Here is a 21,334-nt window from a genome sequence, read left to right as displayed (position 1 = left end):
ATGCTTAAAAGAAATGTAGGACAGAGGAAAGGAAGCTACAGAGGGAAGCCGCTGGAAGAAAACAAAAAGGGAACAAGAAAATTCAAATGAAGCAAAGACAGAAAGAAAAATAGAACTGAAGGACAAGGATGGGCAGACACAATAATGTAAAATAAAAAAGGTCTGTCGCTCTTCACTGTTCATAGTTGCTACATAAAAAATAAATAAATAAATAAATTGGATTGAAAATTTGCATCCACTGACACCGTGAATATCAAAAGAATGAGAAAAGAAAAATTAAGAAAGAATAGAGAGGGTCAAACTCAGGATCTCCAGCACAAATAGAGATTAATTTGGAATGCTAAACCTCAGCCCTATAGGTTTACTATTCATTACAGTGCAGCCTTCCACCTACAGTGGTTCACAGACTTCAGAATTAGCAGTTCACTGTTTTGTTGTTTTAAGAATAGGACACCATGCATTCACAGAGGAACAGCATAAAAAAAGACAGAGAATAAAAAGCTGCAACATTTATGTCCCGTTTCTCACGCTTAAATATATAACTGTTACACTTCAGATTGTGAACAACAGGTTTATGTGTTATTTTGAGTTTACTCAAGTGTATGTAGTGTTTCCCAGTCTGGTCTAGATTAGTTATCAGCACCAGGTCAACCATGTCTGACTGAACCAAATGGAAACAAATCCAGGAACAATGTGGAGCTTTTTAGCAGATTTTAGGATTCTCCCACTTGGTGCAAACCAGAACCCCTGCTGGCTACAGGCTTGCTTCTCTTTCATGTCACTTTAGATGCTTTCTTAACAAGGAGTTTAATTCCTTTAATGTAAGAAAATCTGGCACAATGCCTCCAAGCAAGCCACTAACAGATAACTGTGCTCCACCGTGTTGCTCTTGCAGAGCAAATGCGAGTTATTTTAAGCACAGTTCAGACATCGCATTTAACAAGATTCAATCACAAGACAGCTCAAAGTACAGTCTGCTATAAACTGTATCCATCCAGTTGATTTTCAGAGACTGATGATTGTGGAATGAGAAATTAGCTGCAGAGCGCTGAGAGGTAAAAGTCCTCTCACTGAAACTAGTGAGCTAAGCACTAGTTTTCATGGTACTCAGAAGTGTAGAGTTTGAAATATAAAACTTAAAGCACCCAAACAAAACATGTAGATATTATGTCCAAATTCAATCAATACATTTCTACAAGGTCTGAAACACGCTACTTCTCTTCTTCACCCTTTGATTGTCTCACATTGAGTCAACCTGAGTCGACAGTGTTAATATCTTTCTATTTTGAGTTTATTGTAAGCAAAGTGAGTAGTGGTGTTTTTAACTTTGATACTACAATAACAAGAGATTCATCCAGCACAAAAAAACATATGCTATTGCAAAAAACAACAGATAAGTCTCAAACAAATTACTAAAATATACCATCCAGTTTTGCTGATAGAAATTCCACAAAGTAAGGAAATCAAAGTTTAGTCATTTAAATATGCAGAGCTTAGAGAAATCAGTGGACAACATTAACAGAGGTGGAGGATTAAGAGAAGATTTAACAGGAACGGGAAGAAGAAATATGAGCTGTCATCCTACCTCCAGCGATGGCTGTTTTCTTGCCCACCGTCACAGTCACAGCAGTGGAGCTAATCACAATTCTTCCTGCTGGTAGAGCAACAGAAACAATCTTAAAAAGAAAATCCTGGATAATCATGCATAATGAGACATACGGCTGCATGCATGCTTTTCTGACATGCAGAAGCACAATACACTGTTTTTTATTATTATTATTAATCAGCATTTTAGAAAGTTACTGTCAGGTGAATGCATTATATTTGCTGAAATGTATTTAGAAAAATGTGTGGCAGGCTGACTTGCACTAAGTCATATTAAGATTCATACTCTGTTTTAAATCTGTTTTGCATCTATTTGCAGCCTTCAGCACATGCTGACAGTCATCAAGCCTCAGATTTTTAACAGATTAACATTTCAAGTGTGACATAACTGAGATTAGGAGAGCTAATGAAATAATACATTCATAACCAAAGGAATGCATTTGGGTATTTTGGGAGTCTCTGTATTTATTTTCCGTTACTTATCCTGTGAGAGACAACATGCACTGCATAGATTCTCTGATATAATTTTTATAATGATGTGTACGATTGAAATGGGTCAAAATGAAGCAGCAAGAAGCTTCCTCTCTGATGGGAGAAAACTGACAGGATGTTCTCATATTTAAATGGCATGCTTTATGAGTAGGAACCGGAAAGATAAAAAGGAAAAGGCAGGACTGAGCCAAAACTGAAAATGAACTAAAAACAGAAACACAGAGCTACAGCAATTTATATCATCTTGAGCCCAGAGCCAAGGAAAATTATGGGCAGGATAGATTCAAAAGTGGAGGCATGCCAAGTATGAGAGGCAGTTCTCTACCCTGCTCCTCCACATGGTGTTGCACCTCTTCTGAACTGAAGGTGGCGCTATAGGCAGCCTCATAATCCCTGAATATATCTGAAAATGACACACTATCTTTTTTTCACCATCGTCCTAAAACATTTCGATGATTATTTAAAATTTAACATGCACTATTTAACATAAATTAATAATTTGTATTAAACAATCTGAGAATGTGAAAACATTAAAAAGGAAAAAAACAATCTTTCAACTTTACTCTCAGAAAACCCTTTAAAGTTTTGAACAGTCCTTGCCTTGCAAACGCATTTGATCACATTGCGATCACTAACATGAAAGTGTTTTATTCGGATTTTATTTGAAAGAGCAACATAAAGTTGAGAATAATTGTCAACTGAAAGGAAAGTGAATAAGAATTTTGTGCAAATAAAGTCTAAAACATTGTTTCCGATATATTTATTCACTTTTCCACCACGTTGGCAAAAAAGTTACATTTTGTTCTCAAAATTACTTCAGGATGCATACGACAGGATTTGATAGGTTTATTAGGATTTTGTAAAGTGACAAAATATGAAAAAGTTTATTTTTCAACTTCTTTTTATTGTGTAAAGAATTAAAACTTATTTCACCAATATTTTCTGTGACTAGGAACAATTCTCCCGATTACGTCAACAAATACCTTCCTTTTGATAAACACGATATAAATGCACGTATAGACACAATTATAAAGGTGATCCCTCTACCTCTTGTGTCCTGTCTGGGCATGTAGTACAGAAACTGTCCGATTGGATACTCTGCTGCTCTCCGGTACCACACAGGGAAATGGTCCAGAGTGAACATATTTTCTTTATCTGTGGAGGTCAGGAAAGACCTACGGGGACAAAAGCCATTGAAGTTTACCTTTAGTTTAAAATCTATATATGCGAAGAACAACAGATAAATTAATTGAATGTTAGTAGAAAATAATGCTTATTCTCAATTTGGAAGAAAACAGAGGGAAAATCAAATCAGAGGAGTCAAGTCAATGACCTGCTTGACTGTCGGGTAGATTTTATATGAAACCTCATAAACATTGTAGCTGTTTAAATAAACACACAATGCCACTTTAACACTCACTTGCCAACTCTTTTTTCAACACCCGTGTATCTCAGGAACCTCTGCAGGCCTGAACGAGTTCCCAAGAAAGCAGTCTCAACACCATCATCCATACTGGGAGAGCAGGAAAACACAAAGCTAAAAGGTGAGGCCAGGTTGAAATATAAGGCTGGAAACCCAACATTGCACCCAGAAAGAATTGTTATGTGTTTCATTTCAGTGTTTTTGTTCACCTAGATGTGTTAAGCATGAGAGCAGTCCAGTATGCTTCCATAGGTGCTGTAACAACAGCATCAAATAGAGTCTGTTGCAACAACTGTGTATCACCTGTAAGGACAAAATAAGAGGGAAAAAATCTGAAAGTTTTCAAAGAAATTATTTACAGTTCAAATTGCATGTAAACAACATTATTCTGTAAATGAAACTGAGTGCAGGCTTACAGCGCAGATCTTTTTCTTTCCCAGTGAGATATTTTATGACAGCCTGCAGCTGGGTCAGTTTGCGATGTGCTGGGTCGATATCTATCTCACAATAGGTCCTGCAAAAACAAAATATGCAGATAAATATTTGCAAGAAGGAAAACAACCTTTCCACTGAAACTTTTAAAAGGAAATTCAATAATGTATGTTTACCACTCATTGGCTAAGGTCAGATCTGGAGTGATTAAGTCATGAAGACCTGAAGAACAAAGAAAGAGGAAGAGGAGAGGCTGAAAAGATTTGTTCTCTTAAAAAAAACAGATTCACTGAAGCTTTAGATCTACCTTCATCCAGTGAGACATTTCCTGAGAAGATGTACTCTCCATACCCTCTACTCAAGACTATACCAAGACTGTCAAAATAGAAACAGAAAACATCTTATTTATATATGCTTACAGGTGATTTCATCTAAAAATATACATTTTCTCTTTACAGCCACAATTTTAAATACACTTTTTGGGATTGTGTGTGACAAAATAACACTAAGTGGTGATTAATTATGAAGTGGAGCAGAAAAAAAATGTTTCTAAAGCTTATTTATTTAAAAAAAAATGGCATCAGATGTCACTAAAAGGCCATGAAGTCCTCAGTGGTCTGTTCCAGAACATTAGTGAACAAACAGCATCGCAACAGCCAGACAGCAGAAAGGTCAGGGAGGAAGTTTAAAGCAGGGTTACTCAGCGCTAAAAGTGTGTTCACAGTGACCTTGAACTATTTTGCATGAGAACAATCATCTTTTAATGTACAAAGCTGGGAGCGACACAAAAGGTTGGCAGCTGTAAGCGCAATGAGAGGTGGTTCCACAAAGTATTAACTCAGGAGTCTGAATCCAAATCCATGCCACACTTTTCATATGGAAAAAAATCTTTGAAAGTCAACAGATCATTTCGTTTCTAAGTCAGAATCCTGGACTGTCTCATAACACATCTACTCCCAATGAAGCACATTGAAGTTTCTGGCTCTAAAGCAACAAAATATGGAAAAGAAATTGAAGTGGTGTGAATACACAGTAGATGCAAAAATAATACTTTTTGCAAATAATCAATTAGTTTTGATTATTTGCAAAACTAATCAAACAAACCTGAATGGTGTCTCATTTATGACGGTGTAAAAATAATCATTCTTCAAAAAGATTACTCTCCTCTGCAAGAAAGAACCACACAGATCACAAATTTGACAAGAATAAAATAATAACCATTCACAACAGATAAAACCACCATCTCTATTAATTCAGCCATATTCTGAATTAATTTAGATAACAATAGATAAAAAAAATACTTATTTAAATGGAATGAAAACCTGCCAGGAAACAATAAAAGATTGCCTGCTCTAAAATTACAGCAGCAACTATTTCACAAAAGGAAGCAAAACACGTACTCCTTTGTCCACTGAAGATCTCACATCTAAAGACATTGTGCCGGTTTCTCCTTTGACCATGGCTGTCCTCAGCTATCAACAGAAACACAACATATTCAGGACTCTTGTACAGCAGCCATTCAATAAAAAAAAAGATATATATGTATATATATATGAAACACAAAATTGTACACTGACTTTCTCCTCAGTATCCTCCCATTCAACCTCTGACAGATCCACACTGTTGTAGTTTGGTTTAGGCTTCAGTTTCTTTCCCTCTTTATACTGTCACAGACAAAAACACAGACATGTGGGAGATGGTTTAATAAAAGCTCAACATTCTCTCAGAGGATGTGAAGCAAATCTTTGCATGTACCAGAGGCCGTAGATCTGGATGAGACAGGATGTAACCATTATTGGTGATGAGGAAGGCATAACCATGGATACCCAGCTGGAGGAACAGAACAGCAGAAAACCACTTATATCTCCTTACAGTGATGACATTAATGATATTACACGGTGTGTTACAGTCACACACATTGCTGTTTAAAAAGATGTGCTCAATTAACATAAAAATTACAAATACAGCACAGCACTGCAGATCCTACATAAAGACAGCAAGGAAGAAAACACCATAAAAACAGCACAGCAACAGCTTAAAAGAACACACTAAGAAATAAAATAGAGTCCGGATTCGGCTGATTTTTAGCTTGTTCCTTCCTGATCAGTGATCAGCAACTGATTATTGCTGTCAGTGAAGTGATAAACACTCCCTTGTGTGGAAGTTGTAGTTTAATGTAGGTGGCTCAGTGAACTATTTTGGGTATCAGTCAGAAGAAGACCAAATGGTGTGATAAGCAATTTAAAAGGAAACATTTTACAGCTGTTTCTTTAAGCTGTAAATCACATTTGACTTACCTTGTATCTTGGAGCTAATTTCATCAATTCTCTTAAGGCCACATCTGTTCCTACCACGCCCAGCAAAATCCCATGAGACAGCTGGAGAGAAAAGGACACCAGAGTTAAATTCAAAGAATTATACAAGGCCATGCTACCTTTACGGTCAACAGACTTGCATTTGCACAACTTTGACAGGAAAAACAAATAGAGCCAAACTTTGAATCCATTATAATCTGTATTGATGTATGTACTTCCCTTCCTTCTGTACTCATGCATCCTTATAAACATAAAACCATAAATTTAGCTAATTAAAAAAGGGCCAACTTACAGTTTCTTCCTTCTTACTGAAAACAGGCATGGCGACTGAGGTCATCAGGAGCAAACTCTGTGCCTGAGTGTTAAACAGCTGCAATACAAAAGATATATAATATACACTTAAACTTCTGTTGAAACAGTGACTTAAGGACACATTCATTACTTGCCAGACAAAGTAGTCAAAGAAAAGCAAGAAAATATGACACTTATGAAAAGTTAATGAAAATTAGGTGAATAAATGAATGAGTTCAAAAGAATACTTTTTGCATTTTCAGATTTGTAAGACTATCATATGTATAAGACAAAGATTACTAACATGCTCTATGGTCGGTTTCTAACAAATCAAACTGAGGAGCATAATTAGCCAAGTTCAGGCTTAGAAAAACAAACATCTACAGACAACAAAATACTCTCTCAAAGCTGTTAGATGGAAACAGCATTCTAAGCAAGACCCCTTACACAAATACCCTTCGGTTATAAAACTACCGGTAAGTTAAAACTCCAATTATGATTACCTCATCTTTATTGGGTAGCTGAATGGGTTGATGGAGAAGAGGAGAAAACAAAGCAGAATGAAATGCAAGACAACAAAATGAAAGAATGACAAGGAAGGAAAAATGATGAACAAAGAAGATGCCCCAAAACCCAAAGAGGAAGATTTGTCTCTGTTCTAACTCTATTATATTCATTCTGCCCAACATGTTTGTGAATAATGAGAGAAGAAGACTGACCACACTATCCATGTAGGCCTCTGTCCAGATGATGTCGTGGTCATGGTTGATAACCATTGGTCGACTGAGAACGTGGAGATATTCCATGACGTTTTCCTGAACATCAGCCAGTGTGGACACGTGTGTGTAATAACCTGCAGGATAAGCAAATTCATACCAACACATTTCACTTACCTGGAAAATTTAGAGTCCATAAAATATTAGAGCAATTATTATGATATAATTATGGTAGATTTTTTTTATTTATTAATCCGTTTGATTTCTATTGATACTAAAATAAAACAATGCATTATTTTACCAGACATCTTAATATACAAAATTACCTAAATGCGTGTGTCAAAAACTCTACTGTGGTTTGACTTAGTCCAGGTTTTATGTAATTATGAAAGTATCAAATGAACAGTCTTAGGAAAATACTAACATTCCCAAGAATATTTCCTGGTCAGTTTAACAGATTTCTGTTAAACTGACCAGCTCTCCATTCCCTGCTCAACAAAAGCATGATGCCTCCACCACAATTTGCCATAAAGATGCTATGTTCAATCTGAGGTTTGTGGTTCTAATATGACAAAATGTATGAAGATGTAAGGAATATAAATACAGGAACTGTATCAGTATGGAGGAATTACCAGAACCAAAATTTCATTGAATGCTGCATCTTTCTGATCTGAGCTGATGCAGATCACATTGTAATTCACAAGGGGGCAGCAACTGATAGCTACAAAAGCCTAAATTCTGATCCAATTGAAAATAAGGAACCTTCATCTCTACTCTGATACTGACATGATTTTTCTTCAGTCTCTGGTTGAATTATTGGGTTGGGGTTTCTCTGAAACATTTCAAACAAAAACATAAATTAGCTTTACCCTTGTTGTTGCAGGCGATCCATTTAACATTTTCAGCAAAAGTCATCTCGCGCCCAATGAGATACGTGAACACTCGGACCTGCAGAAACAGGTAAGAAATGTGTAAGCGGCAGAAAACGCCCCACATTCAGTACTCTAAACAGCTGAATTTAAAAAAATGTCACACCCGACGTTCTGGAAAGTTAAACTCTTCGAAAACATCCTTGAAGTCCTCCATGGCGCCGTCTGTTATCAGCATGATGGCCTGGTTGCACAGACTGCCCTGCCCCAGTGCAGCAGCCTAGACATATTCATCCACAAATAACTGCACCATTTCACAAAAGAAATTTGCTTATAGCTATATATATATATATTCTTTTTTGGGGAGGGGAAAAGAATAGAGACTAACCTCGTTAAGGACCTTGAAAGACTCCTTCATTGCTTTTTTTACTTTGCCTTCTCCTTTGACTTGAAGCTCATCCACCAAAAGCTTGAAGTGCTGTAAAGTCAGATAAAATACAGTTAGACAACATCACTTCTTCATTGCTATTTTAATTTCGCCAAATGCAGGTAACCTGACTCATGTTTTAGGAGGTGGAAAAAATATAGAGAGACTCTGCAGTCAAGGGCTTATGCTTGGTTGACTGGCACACTGACCAATAAAAGCAAAGTTACTACAGCTCCAGGAGGTAATCAGGATTAATTAACACATGCACACATGGATGCAATAGCCTTCTGCGGTTGGACTTCACAGAAAATGTAGGTTAAAGATAACTCAAGCCGCAGACTCTTTATTTGATGTTGTCAATATTTTCTAAATTGAGAAAAATATATTGTTAAAAATGTACCTATTGTCACTCTTTTGGTACATTTGCAATAATATGTATTGGTAAAATCCAGAAAAAAGAGAAACATGGACATTTTTTACAAATTTAATTTTACCAAAAGGGAAAAAATGGGAAAGAAAATTGGGAAAAATCTGCAACACACAGTGTCTTACAAAAGTATGTATATTCCGTGACCTTTTCCACATTTTGTTCCTTTGCAAACACAAAACTAAAGGTGTTTTGTATTTTAACAAGTTAACAAGTCAAAATAAGTTGGATGGAGCCTGTTCTAGAAGCCAACCATTTGGAGGCTGCAAAAGACTTGAGACCCGATGTGAGGTTCACTTTCCAACAGGATAATGACTCTAAACACACAACCAGCACTACAGTGGGATGGTTCATATCAAATATAATTATGTGGTCAAATAGCCTAATCAAAGTATAGATCTACATCTAATCCAGACTGAGGCGTGCCTTGAAAATTGATGCTCACAAAGTGCAAAATACAACGTTCCTGACCTTCAGCTAATTTGCAAAAAAAAAAAAAAAGTTCCACTTTCTAGCTGTGTAAAGCTGCTGGACACTGCAGCAAAATGTGTTTTGACAAAATGTTGAATCAGGAATGCCAATTACAAACACACTCAATACTTTTCACTTTCTACTCTGGGAAAAAAATAATTGTTTAACACTACACAACTTCACAATTACACACCACTCTAAAATCCTTCACACATTGAACCTTATGGTGGTAGCAATTATTATTATTATTATTTTTTATTTTAATGAGTGTGGATGTTATTTTAGGCACTGTCTAACTCACAAAAACAAGCACTCACGTTTGGAAGCTTGGGAAATCTTATCATGAGCTCCTGTTTCATTAAATAGGTTTTGGAAAGACATGGCTGCCGAGCGTTCTTTAATAAGGACAAACAAATGTGCCAGCTAACATCTGTCCATTCTCCTGCAGCCCTTCTCTGTGCATTCAGCCAATCAAATCCCACCTTCACATGCCACATGACGTGCTTATAAAACTGTCAGCGGCCAGCGACCTCACCTGATCCGTAACAACGTGGACGGGAGTGAAAGTAGGGCATACATCCAGCAAACAGAAATGCACATGTTACAGCACAGCAGACAGACCAGGTGTTGGGAAATCAAAACATGAGAACGGATGAGCAGGAGGAGAAAAAAATGATTGCAGTAGTAAAGCAATGAGATATTATTGAAACTGTTTTTATTCACTCTAAACATGAAATAACAAGGAAATAAAAGATGTGGCTTAAAAGTAAGGGGTATAAAAAAATGTTTGCTTTCAAATACCAGAAGGGTCTTACAGTGAATGTTACAATTACAGCACATTCTTACATAAAGGATTTAATTATTCTTTTTCTATCCATATACACTAATATTTATTTAAAACGCTTAAATGTGACACAATAAATAGGAGAAGCATGGAATCCAAGCTGAACCAGCAAATCACAGTGCAGAGAAACATATAAATGTTTCCAATAGTTTTCTAATTTACTGAGATGCAGCTGAATTATGCTGACCTACTGCCGGCGAGAAGCAGAATAAAATGCCCCTGAGACCTTGACTGTGAACTTTACCTGTGATGTTTAACTATCATGTGAATCTCTGTCATCAGAGGATTAGCAGGATTGGGTCAGCAGAAGCTAATTGTATTAATTAGCTGTGAGCCAGTATGCGCCTGGCTTTTTTTGTGTGTGTGTGTGTGTTTATGCTTGTTACCTCTCTGTTATCCAGATCAGCTTGTACCAGCATGCCCTTGAAACAGGGTTCCACGTAGCGAACATAGTCACTGTACTAGAGAGAAACCAATAAAATGAGAGAAATGAGGAAACATTTACGTAGTAATATAGAAAGGTAATAGGAATTTTAAAAAAGTTAATATTTTCACATTCATTCAATTGAAAGTCTTGCAATCTTTCATTCTTTAAAATAACAGCTTCACATTCCTGCGCGTTCTTATACTTACAGCTATGATGTTTACAAAGTCATTTTCTCCCAGAGTGTCTAGGATGGTATTAATTGTGTGCTTGGCTATCGTCAGTCTCAGCCCCTTCATGCTGCCACTCACATCCACCACGATTATCACGTCTTTGGGAGAAGTGGCAGCCTGTATGTACCTAAACAGACAGGAAAAGATAAAGATGACGTTGACAAGGAAGTGTAGGAACGGCGCAAGGGTTATCCTTTTATTTGTTCCTCCAGTCTTCCGTTTCTTGTGTACCATCATCCCTTTATTGTCATCCTCTGACTTTCTAAGCCAATTACACGCAAATGAGATTTCCACTGTAGCAGATGTGATTGGAAGCAGTCGAGACCATTTAGCGCTGTGATTTCCGCTTTCCAAAACAACAGCCTGTCTCTCTAAGAACGTTGCAAAGTTCCTGGAACTTCATTAGCTGTACCATGAAACTTTCGAGGAAGGCAAAATCTGTTTGTGCAGTCTTACTCCTGGAAATGTAAGTCACAGAACTGCATGTTTTACTTGATTATTTTTATGAAAAGAGGTAATCTTACCTCATCGCCTTTTTAATAGAACATACGTTTTAAAAATGTAGGCTATCATACAATGTGTTCCTATTTTGTTGAAACTAAAGACTGGTGCCTGCCTGTGAAAATGAGATATGCTGCAGGAAAGAAATTAATCGATAACAACCTAGAGGAGGCTGATGAACTCTGTCACAAAGTCTGGGAAGAATGTAGCTGAGATTTAAAATGTAAAAAAAAAATTTTTTATTTCTAACATTTTTAGTAGCAGGTAACATGTTTGTTTTGAAAAGACATCACTGCGTGACTGATGATGGAAAGGTTGAAGCTTTACCAGTTTCTGTTTCTGCAGTCAAAGGTGACCACGCCATTTTCATCTGGAATCCACTGGATTCCTGGGAATTTAAAAAGCAAAAAAAAAAAAAAAAAAAACAGATCTGAGAGTCAGTACACAGAAGAATTTAACAGCAGCCTTCTTTCGCCCAAAGGTAAATAACTGTACAGCTCCTGCCATATCTACTGCCACCATCCACTGAATTTTATATACAACAAATCAAGTAAGTACCCTGTTTGACTTGAGAAGTTTAAAATGTATCCGCACAGTAACGCACCCATTACTGTGCATTATCGGCACAGTAATGGGTGAAAATACAGCAGGTGAATTTGCAGGATGCAGAAAAGTCTCTCAGTATACCTGGGTAGAGCCTGAAGAAGCCTGTGGCACTGCCAAAATATTGCCAGGTGAGAGTTGGATCCTTCTGGAAATTATCAATAAAAATATCATTCAGAGCCTCAGACATGTAGACCCCATTTAGAATATCAGGATCTGTAAAAAGAGAGAGAAAACCAATTTGGATTACAAAAGAGATTTACTGCATTTGTAGGAAAATCCAAGCTATATGATTTTGTTACCTCGATTGTAAACATTTGTAGGAACTTGGATGTTACTCTGCTGTGTGCTAACTGGAAGTTTATTGAAATGTTCATTTTCCTCCAAGAGGAATTCTCCACCAAGTGGTATTGGATAGCCCTCCTCATCCACAGTGTTGATCAACAGGGAGTTAAAGTAGTCAAACTGGGCAGAAAAAAAAGAACAGATGCTTGTAAGGCAGGCCAGTTTGGGGCATAAAAAAACTTTGTGACAAATTCACTTTCTCATATCACAAGACAATTACACCACCGAAACACAAAACCAGCAAACACTGCAGTTGTTGTTCTTGGGCACCTTTTTCTAGCATACTTTTTCTTGCCACTCAACTTTCCATTTATATGCTTTAATACAATACTCTGAACAGAAGTGTTAAAGATGCAGCAGTCTGTCAGGTTAACAGTCTTTACCAGAGTGTAGATCTGTCTCTGTGTTATGAATCTATGAAGTATAAAAGCTTTGCAGAAAGGAAATTCTGCTTATTAAAAGCCTAATAAAAATAAAGACATAGGCATTCAATCGGCACTTCTGGGGTTAATAATATAATTTCACACAATTTAACACAGCTCTTGTAAATTGGTAATGCTGAATATAGTAAAAATATGTAAACAAGATAAAATGATGATCTGGATTCTTACTTACCTCTAGTGTTTCATTGTATTCATGCCCAAGATCAGCATCTTCTGCTGCTTCTGCTAATCTCTGCGGCAAAACACAACTTCTTAATGACACTCCAAACTATGCTCATGTTACTGAAGCAATTATAATGATTAATAAAGCAACAGTTATTGATGCTGAATAAAACAAGCAGCAGACTCTCTGCATTAAACATATCGTCTGTTCACTTCTCTAGGATGTCGTTATTACCTTCACTGATTTCATTTTCCTTCCGAGCATCTCCTCCATTTCCTCTGCAAACTTCTTTGCCAGCTCTTCACCGTTAACCTCCTCCATCTTCACCACGCCCTCCACATCCTTATATTTCTTCAAAACAAATTTTACCCGTTTAGCCAAGTCCATATTTTGCATACTTAAACATTTGCTGTTAAAAATCTAGACTAAGCATCTACAAGCTACGTTTGGGTTGCCACCCACTATGGTCAAAGTGCAGACTAATTGCAAAAGTGACTCTGCTATGCTCACATTAATAAATTGAGCACCGATAAAATAACCATCAATGCTGATGGGTTTAATTCCTGTGTCTCCTGAAGACGCGGTGAGAACAGATTCGGAGTTTGCAATTGGTTTTGTGGAGAAACTCGACTGCTTTTGGGTCAAATTTGTTAAGCAGCTTTTCAAATCTACTTCTGCTGCAGCTTAGTGTCTTTATGTAAATCATGAAGCCAGACAGAATCTTGTTCTGTACTATGACAGGCAAATTGAAAAGAAACGTCAGGTCTCGTATTCTGGTTAAAAAACATAAATCATGCCACTTTGTTGCTGCTAAGAAAGATTCCTAAACTCTACAAAAACTAGGACAGCTTGTTAAAATCATACATATTCATAGTTCCACTTGATATAAATGTGCATAAGTTAACTGTTTTGACAGTTAATTTTTTTAAAGCTTTTTAGGGATAATTGGTAAAGATGAACAAATCTAATGATGACTGGATATATTTCCTAAAATTTTCAAATATGAAGGGGAATAAAGCATAATAACCTATACTCATTTGACCAGAAAAAGGCTTCAAAAATGAATTATAAGACTTTGTGAACACATTGTAAAATCATTTATCAAAGTCTAACAAATAAATCAATTTAAAACCTATTTAATGTAGAGGGTTTGTTTACTTTCACAGAAACAGTTTTTAATTTTCCCCTACCAGGGAAGCAGATATAAACAAGAGAAAGTATTATAAAGAAAGGATTATGAGGAGCTCTTTGCAGCCTACAGCAAATAAAAACAAAGCTGTGGCCTACTGAACAAAATCAAAATGTTCTTTCATGATTTTGCAACTGAAAAACATTTAATAGCTTCGCTGGGTTAGACAAGGAAGAGGGTCATAAAACACTCTGCAACTAGAAAGCCATTGATTAGACACAGGTAGGTGATTAATGGCTTCATGTTGCCAAGATTAAACTAATGTACTGGATGCTTTTTACACACCGGCGGCCAAAAACAAAGATAAGCTTCTAAAATATGAGAAAGTGACACGGTCTGCATAAACACAGCCAATAATAGTAGAGTCACTGTGCAAATTTGTGTGAAAACAAAGGATTTACATATCTAAATGGGAATATTAATGTCCTGAACGAATGCATGCCTTGGATATATTTCAGCATCCAAATCTCTTGGGAGAGATTTTATTTTACAACACATTTAGTAAAAGACCAAAAAGTTAATGAAAGGTATAAGAATAAAAACACACAATACAAGTGTGGCAGATGGTGAATGGGCCTGCCAGGGACTCTAGAGGGTGGCATGCAAAGACAAATTACATCTACTAACAACTGAAAAACATATCAGAGCAGTATTTAGGTTAGCCGTGTCACTAGATTGGTCTATGGTTATTGAGATGTTGCATGGAAAATGTATGCCACTAAACTCAAAAGTAATGAGTGGTTTTCCTTTTAAACTTGTCTTCGAATATTGTTTTCTTTCTGCATAAAAAAGCAGCAGCCATGATTAGTTAAATTAATTTGTTAAGATTTGTGTATTACCGTAATCTAAGTATTCTGACAGATAGAAGGTAATGCAAACAGCTTGATTCATTTCTTTGCAAAACATCTGTGAAGATGTACTGTAAATGTTTTTAATCCTTAATACGTAACTATCATTGGCTTTGACTCAGCAAAAGGTGTGTGAAATTCCCAAACTACAGGGAATATTTCCCAGATGGTGTATGAAGCACTTTGGAAATATCTACTGACTGACATCTGTTTTGTTCAGAAATGGGTCAGTTAGCTTTTACTGCGTGAACATGTGGGTTATCTTACCTTCTGTAAAAGTTTAGCTCCAGAGTATCTATTCGACAAAGCAGCAATCTCTTTCCCAAAGGACACAGCCCACTGCTGCACACTGAACACAAGAAAAAAACAACAAAACACACCATTCACTTCTTAAAAGTTGTTATTATTGTCTGAATTGCTCCAAAGTCAAATTTGCATTTGTGCCTTATCTCTAGTTCTAATTGTTTGATTATACCCAAATCTTGGAATATTGTTGTAAAATGTAACCACACTAAAGAAGAAGAAAAAAAAACATGTATAATTTTTCTTTCACTGAAAAATGGCAAACTAATATTCAAATAAGACACATTGTCATTTGCAGTTTTAAAAATGACAAAATGTAAGAAAAAAAATTCTTTAGATGCTGCTAACATTGCAGCAAGGTGGTTCCCCAATGAGATTAAATGAGATTAATGAAGGTGACAGTGGAAGAGGACAGACATGGCTGCCAGGCCAAAGGGTTATTCTGTGCTCAATAACATGCAGTAATTCTACAAATCCTCTGTGTGAATGCAACTGAGATAAGGTCATAGCGTAGACAGGATGTGACAGATGGCTCCACCTATGGGGAGTCAGCCAGCTCACTGGGACTTAGACAGCTTGCTCCCCTCAGTACTGAACACTCTCAGTATTTGCTGACTTGTTGACAGATTCATTACAAACTGTTTATTGAACAATGAGAGCTTTTAGGGAAGTTTAAAAAAAAATTGTCTTTACTTTCTGAGATTTCAAAAACTGCAAGGAAGATTCAGTCTTTGTCACTCAATGCAGGAAGAGTGACAATATGATGTGTAATAAGACTATTTCATTAACATTTGGTCCAATTTAAAACCTGACCAAAACCCAAGGATGTGGTAAGCCGAAAATAAAGTTCATCATCTAAAAAGATAGTAGAACAGGAAATAAATTTGTGACCTGAAATGTTTTGCCAAACTAATTTTTCATGTTTTTATACTTACTCAGATTTGGAAAGTGATCAAATCAAATTCCATACTTCTCCAAGTACGACTTTAACACATTAAAGTTTGTTGAATGTTTAATATTTCTTTTCAATACGATTTTTATCATCCTGTCTATCAAAAAAAAATAAAAAATTGGAAGGACTTGTGCAAATGTTTTTTCCTTGTAAAATTTTTTTTCCTAATGGTAGCAGTGTAGTGATGCTGCCACAGCAACTAAAGAGCTGACCCCTTCTGACGTGAAATGTAACAGTCATTGCTTTGTTTACTTCCAGTGAAGCAACAGCCTCGCTGCCAAATCTTCGGACGTCATAATAAATTTTGTGTCAAGTGACCTGAGGTGACCTAAAAAACTCCTGCTTTAATTCTTAGTCACTCTGGTCCGATGACACAATTTTCCTACAGCTATAAAACATCAGCAGCCACATCAGAGGGGTTTTCAATTATGAACAAATGATTTAAAAAGAGAGGCAATTACTTCATCCACAGATACTTTGGTTTAAACATTGTTTTTCTTTTGGTAAATGAAATCTTCATTTGAAAACTGAATGTTGTATTTACTCATAACAAAAGAGCAGAAATCTGTAAGGAGGTAAATACTTTATCACAACAGTTAAGGATAAAACTAGGTAACATGACCAGATGTTTTACTAAATTTGGAAACGTCTAGTTTACAATTGTAGAAATAGATAAAATTATATGTTATGGTCAGAAAAAAAACAGATTATCATTCTCTGTCTGTGGCAGCTGAAAGATTGTAGGATAATTTGGCAGTTCTTTGTATCCCACAGGTTAACAGATGGCCCATACAGTATGCTTAAGCCAAATTGGAAAAAACAATATTGAGTCATCCATAATGGCAATGGCTTTAAGAACAACCATGCTGCTGGTGGATTTAAAAGCGTACACTTGTAAACTACCTGATCAAATTGTCTTTCGACATTAAGCCGGAAACCTTATCGCTGCACGGCAGATCGATGCGTTTCACTTTGAGAAGAAACAATAGCCACTGATAGATTCATTTTTAAAACAAATATTTATGTAAACTTTTCAACAAATTAAGTTGATTTGAGAGGGGTTTGTTTTCTCCCTGGTTTATAGGTCTGCCAGAGTTGTACTTATTGCAGCTGTACTCACGTTTCTGGTGGGATCTTCATCTGGCCGTCAACCATCAGGCACAGTGAGCCAGAGAGGATAATCCACATCAGCATCATCAGCCTCCTCCTGCGTGGCCCACTTCTGCACAATTTAATGGCATTCCCAGCGTTTCCCAAGCTACAACAGCTCATCCATGCAGCTGTTGCAATCTGCATCTTTCCACCTATTGCTGCAGACTGGCCAAAGCAGAACATAAATCATGGAGTTAGTGTTAAAAGAATTTAAAACAGTAATTGTTGTCATTTGGACTGTGTCCAAATTAAGAGATAAAAACATGAGTAGTATCCACCTCTTGCTGTCGATCTAAAAAGCTGTACAAACAATTTTGGTCCTGAACACCCAGCTAAAATTCTGACCGGAAGAAGCATTAAATAGTTAAGAAAAACCAAAACGTAAGCAAAGTTCTTAAAAATTTTACTACTCCCTTGGAAAATAGATTTATTTTAAAGAACTGCACTGCTAAAAATGATAGGTGGTTCTGCGAATTACCCAGCATTGGCTATTTGACTTTGGTCAAATAGCGCGACAATGACATAATGTAATTTTACTGTATGATTTAGTTCTTCACTTGAAAAACTATGACTCTTTGGCTTTGTGTCAATCTGAACACAGTAAAACCTTCTCTTTTTTTTTAAATAAAGTGTACCAAAGTGTAAAATGAATATGCAATTAACCATAAGCAAATCAGAGCATTTCCAAAAATCTGCTGTGGAATAACAAATTATCTTTAAAGGTATCAGTGCTGTGGGGGAAAAAAAGAGAAACCAAGATATCCAGTTTCCCAGCAAACGTTTCTGTCTTATTCAGGGTTCCAATGTATTCCCAGGTCAAATGGGATGTAGACAAGACAACTTTCCTATAGTCAATTGGGAACAAAATACCAAGATACTTGAATTCTACTGCAGAATCTCATGCACACTGACTCAAACAGAACCACTTCATCTGCAAAAAGTAAAGTGGAGACCCTGAGGTTACCACGTAACCACCCAACATGGTCAGAAACAAGGGACATCAAAGAGAGCAAACTAAAATTTTTACTGAGAACATAGAAACAGCTCTTATATTCAAAATAATGGACTGGAAAGCCGGATAAAAGTGGCTGAAATAAGCTTCCTTCGTAGGGTGGCAGGGCTCAGTTTGATGTATAGATTAAGAGGCTCTGCATCAACAAACTAAAAGAAGTTTGAAGTGAACTGTTCATCTAATCAGGATCTCTTTGGAGGTTTTCTGGGAGGTCCCAGTGTGAGGAAACCCTGACTGAGGTGGTGGGTCCACATGTTCTCTGTGGTTTGGGGTGGCCCGGCCTCCCCCTGAATGACCTGTAGAGCATTTCCAGGGAAAAGGATGTCTCGGTTTCCCTTCTGAACTTGTTGCGTCAGCAACTTGATCTTGGACAGGTGGAAACTTAAAGAGGCCCTTAAAGGCTTCTATTCATCTGCAAAATTATCTTGACTGTTGTGTGGCCTTTCACTAAGCGCAAAAACTGAGTTCTTTCTGGTGGTAGAACTCAAAAGTAGTCCATAATAATATGCAGATAATCAGTGTTGTGTAAAAACAAGTAACACCGCAATGTAATATTGTAGTAGCAGAGGATAGTACTCACTGTGTCATATTTTAAAGGTTTTAAGAGGCATGCTGATTAGAAGAGATAGTTACTAGACGTTGAACAAAAAAAGTCCGAATGACTGGTTTGCTGTCAGCTGAGCTGGGTATCCCCACACATGAAAGAACGGGCAATGTTTTAACCCGGATGTCAGACGTCACTTCTGTGTACAAGGGGTCCCATTTAAGTCCTGTCATTCTTCAACACTTCACTTTCCAGGGCTTTTGATATGATTTCTATTACGTCTATCCTCCACTTCTTTCTTCCATGCTTCTCCTCTCTTGAATCCAGGAAAAAAAAAAATAAAAAACTGAAAAGAAAGAAAATACTAGACACAAATTCAGTCCAGCTCAGTCTTTTTTTCTTCTTTTTAAAAAAGGAGAAGGAACATGTACACTTCCAGAAAGTAATGTGAGAATTTTCCACCGCTCTTCCAGACAGCTTCACATGGTCCTGGTTGAAAAACAAAATTGCCCGAAACAAAAGAATTAACATGCAGAGAGCCGATAGATGGACTGATGAATGGATTGTAGGGACATCCTCTCTCTCCAGAGTATCTTTTCCTTCTCTCTTCCAGCACCACTTTATACCATAATCCAACCAGGATTAAACCCCTCCTCCCGCCATCCCTCTCACAGTCCACTGATACAATATCGCTCCATTTTCTCTTCCAGCAGTGCTTTGCTCCCTGCTTTTCTTTCTGGTTGTCTTTCGCCCTGTTTTCTCCTAATCTTTCTCACCCACTTTTGCATTCTTCTCAGAAATGTGAACTCAACTTTTCTCTCTCTCTTTTTTTTTTTTTTTAGCTTACTAAGATTACACTGGTTGGAAAAACACAGAAAGCGGGAAAAATGTGAACAACTAATGGTTGAAGAAGAATTAGTGTTGCACTTGGTAGGATGGGTTTTCTCATTGTATTTCCAGGCTGTTTTAGTGGGACAAGGGAAACTTTCTTTGCTGAGAAACAAACAAACTGAGACACCTAGTGGACTCTCATGTGAACAAATCAGTTCTTTCAGTTTAGCATATTTAAATCTTTATACTAAGGTTAAAACAGCATTCATTTTGTTCATTTTCAAATACATTTGAAGATCAATAACAAGCACAATAAGCATTATAACAATTTTTTCTATAGCAGTTAGTGCATATGTGATTTTTTTCCCCCCTTAAGCACATCCACAATGCACTCAAGCAATCAAAGACCAATAAATGTAGATAACATGCACAGATTCAGCAAGCAGACTTAGTGAATTATACAAGCACATCAAGATTTACAGTAAAACATCTGTTCATTTGAGTTTGGCTTAACAACAAATATAGTCAAACTAAGATTAGAAAAGCAGAAAACTAAAACAGTTCTTAATATCAATGACAACAGTGCAGTATCGAAGGGGACATACAGCATTAATACTTCTTCCAAATTGAACTTAAAGCGTTCCACATAATAACATGCTTCATTGAACAATTTCTCAAAATTGTTCAATGAAGCAAATTCAGTGTTCATGTAGATAAAATGTGAGTTTTTTTTTAGCCTTCAAATTACCATTTGTTTTGTCCATCTTTCCATTTTAGGTTTGATCAGATCTCGGTCTTATTTGGTAATTTGCCTTGCATCCAATATTAGAACAAACATGCAAGTAACAGCAGAATTGAAAAAATTAAGAGGTCTCTATAATTACACAGAGGGACAAAAAAGTATTACTCACCTCTATCACTGAAGAGCTGAACTGTTATTCCAACTTGTGTCCGTTCTGAGCAGCTCCACCATTTGAGAATAATCTAAGAATAAAAATAGATCTCAACAGTTCAAAGTTTTATGTATAACATTGTGCCTGCGCGACCCATCAGATGTCGGCACAAAGCCTTCTGTCTGTGAGTTCAGTAGTAAGGAAAGTGGTGAGCCTGGCTCTTTGAACTAAACAAAAACACACAGTGTACACCAGTCATTGATTAGTCTGGGCCAGAGCTAATAGTCAGCCTTTACGTTTAGCGCCATCAGCTGAACCAGCGATCTGAAACCTTATCTTCTTAGGGAAAGGGATGAGCATAATTCCTCAAAAATCAAGATTTACAAAAGTTTTAGGTTTCCATCATTTGTTGAAGCATGTGAACTGAAACAGGTTCAGTTTACACAATAGAAGTTTTATACTGATAATCTGCAACTGTAAATCCTCGTGCCGATGCCAAGCACAATGTCGACAGGGGAAAGGAAGCAGGAAGGAAAGGAGAAAAAGGGAGAGGCTGACGAAACCTTCAAGCAGAACGGGAACAGTC

The 21,334-nt window shown here is 36.8% G+C and overlaps 1 protein-coding gene across 5 annotated transcripts in view; it reads right to left on the bottom strand.

Moving 5' to 3' along the window:
• Positions 1-19,608, bottom strand: part of cacna2d4a (calcium channel, voltage-dependent, alpha 2/delta subunit 4a) — a 69,993-nt gene extending 50,385 nt beyond the window's left edge. For 2 of the 5 annotated variants that reach the window (XM_055054695.1, XM_055054698.1), the window contains exons 1-28: positions 19,061-19,608; positions 17,437-17,633; positions 15,329-15,410; positions 13,259-13,375; positions 13,034-13,093; positions 12,376-12,538; positions 12,158-12,289; positions 11,798-11,858; positions 10,946-11,096; positions 10,699-10,773; positions 8,532-8,621; positions 8,310-8,423; positions 8,144-8,222; positions 7,278-7,411; positions 7,062-7,079; positions 6,560-6,637; positions 6,250-6,330; positions 5,708-5,782; positions 5,530-5,616; positions 5,353-5,424; positions 5,057-5,118; positions 4,260-4,327; positions 4,129-4,174; positions 3,937-4,034; positions 3,730-3,823; positions 3,518-3,610; positions 3,145-3,272; positions 1,586-1,654 (exon numbers count right to left, since the gene is read on the bottom strand). In XM_055054695.1, the coding sequence (XP_054910670.1) occupies positions 1,586-1,654; positions 3,145-3,272; positions 3,518-3,610; positions 3,730-3,823; positions 3,937-4,034; positions 4,129-4,174; positions 4,260-4,327; positions 5,057-5,118; positions 5,353-5,424; positions 5,530-5,616; positions 5,708-5,782; positions 6,250-6,330; positions 6,560-6,637; positions 7,062-7,079; positions 7,278-7,411; positions 8,144-8,222; positions 8,310-8,423; positions 8,532-8,621; positions 10,699-10,773; positions 10,946-11,096; positions 11,798-11,858; positions 12,158-12,289; positions 12,376-12,538; positions 13,034-13,093; positions 13,259-13,375; positions 15,329-15,410; positions 17,437-17,612 (2,503 nt within the window). In that variant the 5' untranslated portion in view covers positions 17,613-17,633; positions 19,061-19,608. The remainder of the gene's footprint in view (positions 1-1,585; positions 1,655-3,144; positions 3,273-3,517; positions 3,611-3,729; positions 3,824-3,936; positions 4,035-4,128; positions 4,175-4,259; positions 4,328-5,056; positions 5,119-5,352; positions 5,425-5,529; positions 5,617-5,707; positions 5,783-6,249; positions 6,331-6,559; positions 6,638-7,061; positions 7,080-7,277; positions 7,412-8,143; positions 8,223-8,309; positions 8,424-8,531; positions 8,622-10,698; positions 10,774-10,945; positions 11,097-11,797; positions 11,859-12,157; positions 12,290-12,375; positions 12,539-13,033; positions 13,094-13,258; positions 13,376-15,328; positions 15,411-17,436; positions 17,634-19,060) is intronic. The other 3 variants (XM_055054697.1, XM_055054699.1, XM_055054696.1) reach the window with 2 other exon arrangements.
• Positions 19,609-21,334: the final 1,726 nt, after the last annotated feature.

The sequence above is a fragment of the Poeciliopsis prolifica genome, unplaced genomic scaffold, assembly GCF_027474105.1.
Source record: "Poeciliopsis prolifica strain line A6 unplaced genomic scaffold, Auburn_PproV2 SCAFFOLD040, whole genome shotgun sequence".
Lineage (NCBI taxonomy): Eukaryota > Metazoa > Chordata > Actinopteri > Cyprinodontiformes > Poeciliidae > Poeciliopsis > Poeciliopsis prolifica.
Note: the sequence above shows the minus strand (reverse complement) of the source record. Positions and strands in the feature narration are given on the sequence as shown.